Source organism: Anneissia japonica, unplaced genomic scaffold, assembly GCF_011630105.1.
Source record: "Anneissia japonica isolate Jap-2015-1 unplaced genomic scaffold, ASM1163010v1 scaffold284953_len930413_cov181, whole genome shotgun sequence".
NCBI classification, from domain to species: Eukaryota; Metazoa; Echinodermata; class Crinoidea; order Comatulida; family Comatulidae; genus Anneissia; species Anneissia japonica.
The window spans coordinates 806609-817981 of NW_022746987.1; the positions used below are offsets into that span (position 1 = coordinate 806609).

The 11373-nt window shown below is 35.5% G+C and overlaps 1 protein-coding gene across 2 annotated transcripts in view; it reads right to left on the reverse strand.

The window, feature by feature from the left end:
- LOC117120362 (aminopeptidase N-like) overlaps window positions 1-10480 on the reverse strand; it is a 14307-nt gene extending 3827 nt beyond the window's left edge. The window contains exons 1-13 of one of the 2 annotated variants that reach the window (XM_033265398.1): window positions 10327-10480; window positions 8592-9014; window positions 8090-8363; window positions 7677-7797; window positions 7038-7192; window positions 6390-6503; window positions 5346-5480; window positions 4188-4319; window positions 3683-3870; window positions 3360-3445; window positions 2215-2348; window positions 1428-1631; window positions 706-779 (exon numbers count right to left, since the gene is read on the reverse strand). In XM_033265398.1, coding sequence (XP_033121289.1) covers window positions 706-779; window positions 1428-1631; window positions 2215-2348; window positions 3360-3445; window positions 3683-3870; window positions 4188-4319; window positions 5346-5480; window positions 6390-6503; window positions 7038-7192; window positions 7677-7797; window positions 8090-8363; window positions 8592-9014; window positions 10327-10478 — 2192 coding nt within the window. In that variant the 5' untranslated portion in view covers window positions 10479-10480. Of the gene's footprint in view, window positions 1-705; window positions 780-1427; window positions 1632-2214; window positions 2349-3359; window positions 3446-3682; window positions 3871-4187; window positions 4320-5345; window positions 5481-6389; window positions 6504-7037; window positions 7193-7676; window positions 7798-8089; window positions 8364-8591; window positions 9018-10326 lie in introns of both variants that reach the window. The other variant, XM_033265397.1, reaches the window with a different exon arrangement.
- Window positions 10481-11373: the final 893 nt, after the last annotated feature.

Below are 11373 nucleotides of genomic sequence, written 5' to 3' on the forward strand. Positions count from 1 at the left end.
CGAACACAAGTCAAGCAAACAGAAGTATGACGTCTATCAGTGAATCGGACTATCACGCTTGAGAGATTTTTTGACCCCATGAGAGGCAATCGTGGATTGGATGGATTTTATATTTTCTTATTTTCCGAAAAAACTACCCAACCAATCATACTAAGTTTTATATCAGCTTCAAGCTTATTATATTCTCTCCACAAATCCACTTGGGCCAATTCGAACAAACAAATAGTCTGTGAGTGAGGGAGTAAGAAACGAGCTCGGAACAGCCAAAAACCTCAAATTTCTTGAAATTCCCTATCTAAATCGGCGTGAGGATCTGTTATAAATCGGCGTATTCCGACAAAACTGTAAGGATTTTTTTCATTTTTTCTTCACGAATTGGTAGATTAATATTTTTACAACATAATCCGCTTGGGCCATTACAAGAAAATCATAGATTTTGTACCAAAAACGTACTTTTGTGAAAAAAATCCAGTTTTCTCCAATGGTTAAGGCGACCTTGGAGAGCAAATGATACAACGTTTCCATATGCTCGTAGGGGGAATCGGGGGTCCCCCGTCGTGCAAATCCTGGCGCCACCCCTGTTGAGGACCAACTAGCTAGTGATTCCGACTTTCGTAATAGGTGAGTAAAATACTGTTTATGGTGATACTATTTTCTTAGACTACAGTACTAGTATTTAGTTTCTGTTTGCTTGGCATACCGTACCTGGTTAAATGTTCTCCTGTGTTAGTCCAACCGACGTGTTCATACAAAGGTGATATTTGCCGTAGCATATATTTCTGAAAAATATTATCAATTATGCTTATTTCAATGATTTTATAAATTAAAAAGCAAATAAATTAATAAATATTATGAAATTATTAAATATAATTATTGTTGTACAATCTGCAGACGTAGCGGCGATGCAATTCTACTCTAATAAATCAGAGGATCGTTACCGTTGCACTTGCCTAGCACTCACGGCGACGGGTTCGTCGAACAACGCAATGTTAGTTCGTATAAATCTTATTGACAGGATTTATTAGGGTTCTTGGGGTTCGAAGACAGGCACTAACCACAACATATATACAGTATTTCGTAATTTATATTAAATCGTCTTCATCAGTTACTTATTTAGAATCGAGAATGTTTAACAAATACTGAGGTTTTCATCCCCACACCACAAACACCACCACGATAATCATCGTCAACATGAGCACAAATAATACCACCATTTCATTCGTCGTTACCATTCACCACCATTAAACACTAATCATTGATTGTGTCTTGGAAATCACACTAAATGATCTACGGTTGTCATGAATGAAAAAAAAAAATTTAAAATCTTATTTTGTTTCCCTTATTTTCGATATCCTAGATCCGCCACGGAGGATGAGCAGTTCCCTCTCTGGAAAAATCCCAGATATATTATCATAAATCATATCTACCTGGAAGGATCCATATGCGGGAGATATCTTGAGCATCTTCTCTATATAACCCAATGTATTCATGGCCACTGACCATGGTACATACTCAAGCTCCTTGTCCAGGTATCGCGTCAGGTCTAGAGCGGTTACCTGGTTAAGTTCACCAGCCTGAGCTAGTTTGTTAGCATCGCTAAGAAGTGAGGCTCGATTTGCGACTGGAATAACCTGTAAATTACAAGAGGCTACATTAATATATTTCAGATTATTTAATGTTCCTTCTTCTAGGCGTGATGTTTAGGCGACCAGAAGTACAGTGTGGTTTGAAGTTGTGAGGCCAATGCATTCTTTGGTTCGTGGGATTGATCGCGACTGTTGCTTTGATAACACACATTTTACTTATATGCAATTGGAGTTTGATTGGCAATTGAATTCTTTGTGTGTCTTTCAGTACAGTCTTTCAGTTTAAGTTCAGAAACCTTTTCTCACATTGGTGGCGACTTTTCTGGTAAATTGAGTTATTGATTTGATGTTCATCTAATCAATGAGTGTGGCTAATTTGTCTCGAAACTTCTTGATACTCAGGGGTGGGGCTATTAAACTCTGTAGGTCATCGAGGTAGTCTGTTTATAGCTGCTAGGTTTCTAATTTTATATATTTTATGTGGTTACAGTTTACGTTAATGTAGAGTGGGGTGTCATGTTTTTTAATTGTATTTATGGTCATCATGACTGTATCAACGGATTCTTCGGTTTTGTACTTTTGACTGAATGTGTATTGTTGTGATCACTGGTAACAATTTTTTACTTACGTTATGATCATATATTAACTGAATGCTGATCAGATTCCAGTTCTGTTGGTCATAGTTCACACGATAGTAACCAGCTTGTTTGATGTTAACTATTATCCAATGAGCATCGTCGACATCAGGAAGGTCGTGCATCACTGAATACATTATCAACATATCAGGTAGTGATTGGTTAAATATTTCATATTTAAGTTTTAATAATAATGGTAATGATAATGTTATAGTAATTATATGACAGTGATCGAGGTGATAATGACGGTGAAGGTAATATTGATGATGGTAATAACAAAAAAAATCCCATTTATTTTATACATAATATATCAACATGCTTATACTAAAATCAAATGAATTAACAGAAATTACTTAAAATGATTAAGCAATGTCACGGATGTGAACGTCACTCCTCAACATTGTGTACACTGTTAATCATGTGTATATGGCTAAAAATTTCGGAAACATTAAAACAATAATTTAACGATATCTTATACAGTGGCGGATGGGGGGGGGGGTGTTCAAGGGGTTCGGACGACCCCTCCCCCTCATCTGTGAAGGAACGGAACAAAATACAACTGGGTCCTGGTTTGCAAAAGGCATGCTAACCTACCTAGGCATAGGTTAGAAGATCAGACATACTAGGCTTAGCCCAGCTAGTTTTCAATTAAATTATACACACTGTTTTTGGTTCGCCGTCGCAATAATGTATGTATGAAAGTGCGTTTTTCAGGCCTATCGGTTCATCGATCCATGGAAGAAAGATACATAGACCTATCTAACTACTCAGTGTTGTTGGAATATAATAATATATTGCCTCTGTCTGATTTTTTTTTCCTCTATGATAGGCCTAAAGAATAAATGAATGAGATAATATTACTTTCTTTTTTTTTGAAGAACTTAAAGGTCATTAAAAGACTCATCAGAAGTCGGGAAAGCTCATTTCCGGCCAACTAAGGATCAACATTTCCCGGGGGAGGATCCCCAACCAGCTTTCATTTCGGGGTTTTTTGGAAACATTTTTAACCCCCAGTCTTGTAAATCCTGGATCCGCCCCTGTTTATATATTCATTTAAGGCTTATGTTATAGAGCTCGAAAGTTTTCTGCGACCAACGTATTTAATTTGTAATTGTAAAAGTTTTGGTTATGGACTCACCGTCGTCGTTTTCCATCCAAAACCTGATTGGTGGTTGGTTGATGGTTTTCTGGTAGAGTATCGACAGAGGAACCCACCATACGTACCTAAGAATTCCCAACAAAGCCCAGTTTGATAATGTTGTGGCATTAAAATTGAAAGGGATGCAGAGTCTACTAACATTCTGACTTACCATAAGGCCTTCTTGAAACTTACTTGACATTTGTCATGTATGCGAAATTTCTGGTCTTGTTAAATTTCAGTGATTATTTATATTATAAATTCCATATAAATAAATCTAAAAAATGCATGATGCGCGAGCTTTGAGAAGTGAACAAACCAACCCCAAATCATCGTATTTTGTAGTGAAGTTAGCATCGGGATTGATAAGAAAATGGTGTTGTTTGGCAGAGAAACTGCCGGTGTCTGCTCCATAATTCCGCGTCAAGTTAACACTCGGTAGTCCCATCTGTAGCGTCCAGGTATGCATCACAGTTTTTACGTCGATTCCAAGAACCTCATCTTCCACCACCTACAATGTAAATATTATTCATAAAGTAGTTTTATGAACTGTTATAGGAAATTCATGTTAATGGTCAAGAAAAATATTATTCTCTGTCCTACTATCAGATTTTATGTGAAAATTGTGATTTACCTACGGTTTTTGCTATATTACACTCAAAAATAAATATGGGCATATCACATTTATTAGAATTTAGGAATAAAATAAATATATGACTAATATGAATATTGATAATCCTGAAATACCAATATCCATAACTAAAATGACAGTAATAAAAAATACGAGAATAGGAAACTTTTGATGCATGAAAATAAGCAGGCCAGTACCTCATTAAAACAGTCCCATAGATCATCGTTTTCGGCATTGCTGTACTTATATCGCTGCAAATACAGCTGAAGCCCTCTGACAAACAAATCATCTCCAAGAAAGTCTCTAACCATTCGGAAAATAGAAGCACCCTGTGAGTAAAAACAATACTGTGTGCGTTTAGATTATGAAAGAATATTTAATTTCCTTGCTAATAATATAAGCCTAGTTGCCTGGGACCATCAGCAAAACATGAAAAAAATATCAATCAAGGGGTTGCCACGCTAGTTGATTGAAAATGAAAATCTGGAGTAGACACTCAGATTGAAGTCATAATATACCACCTAACCATCGTCCCCACACACCACAAGCACTACCAGTAATAATAATCGCACCGACGGTACCACAATTTCGTTTTAATCATCTCGCATTAACAAAACATACAAACGTAAAAAGACGGTAAGCAAAGTAAGTTCCAACAATATAAATTAAACGGTAAAGCTTAAATCAAGTAGATCTTTAAACAATAATAAGTTAAATTGAGCAAATTGTGACCATTCTGCGTCGAAAATTAATTGTTTTTCTTTCTGTATAGCTCTCTTATCACCACCGAAAAACGGCATTATTTTTTTCTTACTGATATTCTAATATTACAACGGTACCGACGAGTGGATTCAACACTACTAAGTCGAATGCAGTAATCACTTCTGGGCCATCCTTCGCCTCCCAGATAATGAGCCTGTGAAAGAATATGCCTTGCCACCATGGAAAGAGGAAACCTGGTCGCCAGTACATTCTGTTTTTACAATATATCCAGCGCCTTTTGGGTGATCCTGAGGGAATGCTGCAGTCACACCAACTCAATCGCAAAAACTGTAGAAAACTTGTGGTCGCCTGCTCTGCAGCCGACTGATGATGATGATAATGATAATGATGATGATGATGATGATAATGCAGTAATCACTTAATTCTACTATCGCCTCTACTTCACTATTTGTCTTGGTATCACCAGCACCATCCCCACTCAGTCATACATTACAATCATCTACACTGTATCACCGGCGGCACTATAACCACCACATTGTTACTAACATACAGTAACTAAATCCAACTTCTTACGACTAAAGCCGAGTACACAACTAACGCCAGTATCAATGTGTGTGCACGGCTTAACTCACCTTATTGTAGGCGATAATGTCAAACTGTTGACTGATTTCATCAACCGTCTCGACATGTGCCAGTACAGGCCGTGACGAAGCTAAAGCGTCTGAGTCGAATACCGGGTGTAAATCAAGAAACAAGAACTGCTCGTCCTGTAGACACGATATACTTTGCTCATAATATTTGCAGAATTAAAACGTAATCAAAACATCAATGTAATATATGCATAGGCCTATTATGGACATGAGAGAATTTGCTCATAGTCACATTATGATCGGTTGCAAATTTACTTTATTAAAACGTAATAATTGCATATTTTATGAAGTGCTAAGTGTGAACAAGATAAAAAAAAAACAAATTAATCTAATCAAAGCAGAAATGAATCCATTTCTTTAGCGACCATCGAACTGGTTAATTAATAACGCGAAAATTATAAATTATTAAGATAAATTATTAATTATAAAGATAAAACCAATTGTACAAATAATCACATCCTTTTCCGGATTGGGGTGCATTTTTAAGTAGCTCAAACGCTTGCAGTCTCATATTATGTTCCTAGAAATGATGGTGCCTCAAAACTCAACAACTACCTCAGCCCCACAAGTCACATGAGAAACTCTTAAGGATATTGCCCATCTAGATGACTAGAAATGTCAACTCCATACTTTACAAACACGTTTCGTTGTTTTTTTAACTCTAAATGCAAAATATATTATTAAAACTATTTTACTACCTACCCCCTGAAAATAGAAGTACTTGTAAGCATAAAGGTATTATATGCAATATATCTTTTTGTCTATATAAGTTTTTTATGTTACTTGAATACCGGTACGTTTTCTGTTTGATAAACATTACAACTTAAGGGAAATGTTTATCAATTCACAAACATTTCATTCAAAATGTCCGATACTCGCGGTCTAAATTTTAAAACTCGCGGTCCATTTGGCTGTTGTTGGATTATAGATTACTAATTCACAATGTAGGCCTAGAGGACTGCAGAAGAGGTTCCTTATTAAGTTTAATACATTTTATAATAAATTGGATATTATACGACAACGTACCATCGCCCAAGTGGGTTCCACATGATTGCTTCCGAGATATTCCATAAATGAAGCAAACCCTTCTTTCAACAGAATATAATCCCACCATGCATGTGTCACAAGATTTCCGAACCACTTAATAAAAAGCAAACCAAAATAGTAGTCACATAAACGCCTACGTTTAAATAAGACTACCTTTATCATCATCATAAATTTTCATCAACATCATCATCATCATTATCATCATCAGGTGGAGAAAATGTGTTGCACATGCGAATTGACCTTGGAAACCATGGTCTATCATTTTTTATAATTTATAATACATAAAAACCTACTTCAATTTATGCCAACCATCACTCACTCTCAGTTCCATTAATCCGTTCCGTCTTCGTCATCATCATCGTCATCATCGTCATCATCATCATCATCCTCATCATCATCATCATCATCATCATCGTTGTTGTTGTTATCATTATTATTACTATTATCATTATTAATATACTTAAAAACACACAGTATTATTAATTTTGATAGTACCGTATCCACTCCTATATTTAGGGGATAATACACATAATAATACACAATCGATAAAAATAGGTTAGTAAGATGCATCATTAGAGTTATCCCCTAAGAGAAAAAAAAACAATCAAATTAAATTATTCAACTTGCCTGATGGCCAAGCTCATGAGCTATTACCGTGCAAACTCCCTGTTTATCACCTGCTGAAGTAACTGAGGAATCTACTAGGAGCCTTGTTTCTCGGTACGTAATCATACCCCAGTTCTCCATTGCGCCAGCTAAAAAATCCGGAATTGCCAGCATGTCTAAAAGACAATTATTTACATTTTAGTACTGTATTTGCGTCATAAAACCAAAGATAATTTGTAAAAAACGAAACATACATTGGTCGAACGAATGTGATTAATTAAAAGTGGAGAAAGAATATGAAAAAGAAATTAGTAGACAATATATATATATATGTATATAAACATATATATATATATATATATATAATATATACACTTATAAGTTTATAAAGAAATCAGGTAAACAGACAAAGAATATGGAAAAAATTAAACAGGGCAGACAGACAAACCGAGGAACATACGAAATAAAAATATTAAAAAAAACACTGAACAAGTATAGCAATGTTGCAAAAGAATTAAAAAAATAAATAAATAAATTAAAAAAAACTAAAGAAAACCCACTTACTAAAATAATCAATTATTCATGTTAATATACTGTAAAGAAATTATCTATTGAAATTGAAAATTGAAATTGAAAAAAATATGCAAATATTTTTCTTGCCTATCTTTGGAAGTGGAAAATCGATGCCCAGGTATGATTGAAAGTACTCAAGGATTCGAACGCCAACATCTAAAGCGTAATCAACAGAACCGATGACATCATTTCGACTCCAAACACGCATCTAGATTTAAACAAACAAAAAACATTGAAGAAGGCTTAATCGGAGTCCAAAAGGAATCCCCATACTGTACTGATATTTGCAATCTTTCTAGCAGTTTTTGTCTTACCTTACGTATGAGACCGGATATGTTTGAAAAACTCGAATTAATATTAGCTAAATTAATGAACTTCTAAATGGTCAATATATGTTGGTCTCATTAATTTGTATTCAAATGTAGTTAACTAAAATATCTTTTAACAGTAGCTCTATCTGTGTTTCAAATAACTGTTTAAAATGTTAGAAATAAACATACTCGTATGTTGTTTTTAGTTGTCGCCTCTTTATAAACAAAATCACACACACAATACCCAACGAGGTAAGTGGAAACAGGTAGAGAAGTTTGGAACTTTGTTAGTTGCCATCCGTTCATCACAGATTCTGATGACGCAACAGGCATATTTGAAAGTGCCGTGTACTCTGGTCGATGGACGATAGAAATCGTGAACCTTGCCTTCAGTCCTGGGTCGTCGAAACATGGAAATGCTCTGCGCGCATTGGTTGGAGAGAAAAATGTAACGGCCAGCCATCTTTTGCAAAAGTTTAAAAACGGAAAGACATTTAATTAAATCATAAGATTGTAACAATAATATTTTCGAACGCACTCTTATCATCTTTTTAAAGGCCAACAATGTAATAAATTGAGTTTACACAAATTGTTGTGTTCAGATAATCTCTTTAGTACTGTATGCCTATCAATGTGGTTGTACGAGTATGTTGTACCGACCACTAAAACCCGCAACATACCATTACTGTACCTCTTTTCGCCACTCTTGGTTGTGTATGAGCTTCTATAAAAGCCATTCAGATCATCCGTTAGAGGTCCACTAAATTCAATTGAGAAAAAATACTCGGCGTTCATCTCGAGTCTAGAGTCTAATAGCACCATCATGTACTGTTGCTCTGGATATGTGTTGATGTTAAGGATATTCGGAACCCGTCCGTCAACACTACTCAAATGTGCCGACGAATGGTCGATGTTTAAAAGCTTAGTATTAAGTAGAATGATATCTGTGGTCTGGTCACACACTATTTTAATGTTTACCTTACCGTCGAACGTGAAGTTGTTAAGGTCTGCCTTGATTTCTAAATCATAGTGTATCGGGCGTAGTGACTTTGGAAGGCGAGGGTTCTTCCACGGTTCGCTGTCTGGAATAAATGCAGTCGTTGTCTCTAGATCACTACTGAAATTAACAATATTTGTTTTCACCTAAAATTGTTACATTTATTTTGGGTTGGAATATTTAAACGTAGAATTTCGTGGAAGCGGTTTGGATCAGCGAGAACGGTTTTGTTTCCAAACCTCGAGTTTGGGGTTTCAATCTCTCATTGTGCATTTCGCTTGCGTCCTAGAGCAAGGTACTTCTTTACATGCGTTGAGCGCTCCTCTCAAAATGTGAGGAAAATGTGTTCATGAGGGATTGTCTCATAACATTTTTTATGGACCTAACAGGAAATCCAATTCTTACCTGTATGACTCAAGAAAATAGGCCTATAAACGCAGTACATATAGCGGGCCTAAAATAATTACTAAATCACAATTCGTTTATTTTTTTTTAATACAGTAATATGAATAAGACAGTGTATTTCGAAAATGATGGAAATTTTTTTTCCAATAATTTCTTATCAATGTCATAAATATAATTCAAGAAACACCAAGATATTATATAAATATAATATGAATACCAATGACTATAAGCCTATTATAATTTTTTAGGAGTTGACGTGTCTTGTGAAATACATTTGAAAGATTGGCCTAATTAAATATAACATTGTTTTATGAATACACAGGAAACACATGCTATGCATTAATAAACCTGATTGAATTATGCTTACAAGTGAATACGTTAGAGTTTTGAATAACAGACTGATGAGGTAGTTGTTATTATGAAGCTAATTTTAGGTTTATTAATGGCAGCCAGACCATTTAGGTATTAGACAGATATACCAGGTGATAGAGATGTACTTCATACAGTAGAGTAATATGAATCAAGAGAATCAACTTGAGGGTGGAGGTTCAATGTTAGAATGAGGTATACTAGAAAGATTGTTTATCCTTTTAATAATAACGTTCCGGACAGAACAAGCAATAATTACGAGCTCATGTTACAACCAGAGAATTTAGTGGCCGGATTAAAAATGTCCAGAAAAAAATCGACGGCTTCGATTAAAAATGTAATACATTTTGACTTAAATTATGTCCATGGCAAGTTTAAAATTATTTAATTTACTCAATTGTTGCTTTTCATTGCACTGAATTGTTGATTTTGTAAGTGACGTGCGTAAAAATCAGTAACCCCGTCCACCCTTGTCGTACGAAGCCACGTCTCTTGAAAAAGCGTAGGCCGAAAGTTTGAAAAAGTAAAAATAAAAATAATAATAGTAAAAATAATAAAAAATGATATCAGTAATAATAATTATTATTTTTTAATTGAATAAATAATAATAATATCAAATATATATAATTTAAAATCTGATAATTGGATGACTGACCATTTGATTTGTTCCTTCGGCAGGAGTCCAGTCAGTAATCCGACAATCACTAGTATTGTAAAGCAACTAACACAGATTACTGCCACTGTTGTGTAAGATACAAAGTATTCCTTTCCAGATTTCCCATCACTCTTCTCTCCTTCTGTCCGCATATCGATGAGGTTAGCTGACTTGACTTTCTAATACAGATCTGCTGTATATAATAGTGATAGTTTCGAACATGAAAAAACATGGACGCTATGCAAAAATGAAATTGGGACACCATTGGTACCAACTAAGCACACTGGATATAATTAACAAGAACAAATTATAATGTTGCAATTTTGTGTGAATGGAATGTCTCCGACAAAAAAAAAGCGGGCGTGTCGGGCGTCGCTCAAAATCTCTTGAAAGTGTTCCATGGAACATATGACAAATTAGGGGTTTCAAATGCATATTTAATCAGTTTTTGGGGTCTACTAATATGTAAAAAATACTAGGGCCTAAGCCTGCATTTTTTCTCAGCGAACAATTGTGGTTTTTTTCTCCCCGATGAAGGGGAGGCGGATGGGGTCAGCTCTCCCCGAAGGAGCTCTGGCACCCCCCCCCCCACACTGGCGCCACCCCTGTTTACTTAGCCCTCACTGATTCCAGTAAATAAAATAAAATAAAATTATAAAATAACAAAAAAAAAACAAAAAAAAAACCATTGACATTTTTCCAAACAACGGTTTCACTGTTGCCGTATCTATTAACTCCAGTCAAGGGACACAATCCGGGATCTTTGGCTGTAGGTCTGGGTTCAGAGGCAGAGCCCTGGTGGGGGCTACGGCTCCGGTCTTTTAATGGATTAAAGAACTAATCAAATTATACAGAGTGCTAAATTTCACAGGTCATTAACAATAAAGTATGAAACATAAAAAGTAAAAGCTATTTTCCTTTTATTCAAACGTAGAGCTGAAAAGATTCGTAACAAGTGGCGTAACGCCCATGCGCTCTAGGGCCCAAAGGGGCAATACCCATAGGTTCCTCGATCTAGCACCCTGACCAAAAAGGACTTTGTTGATA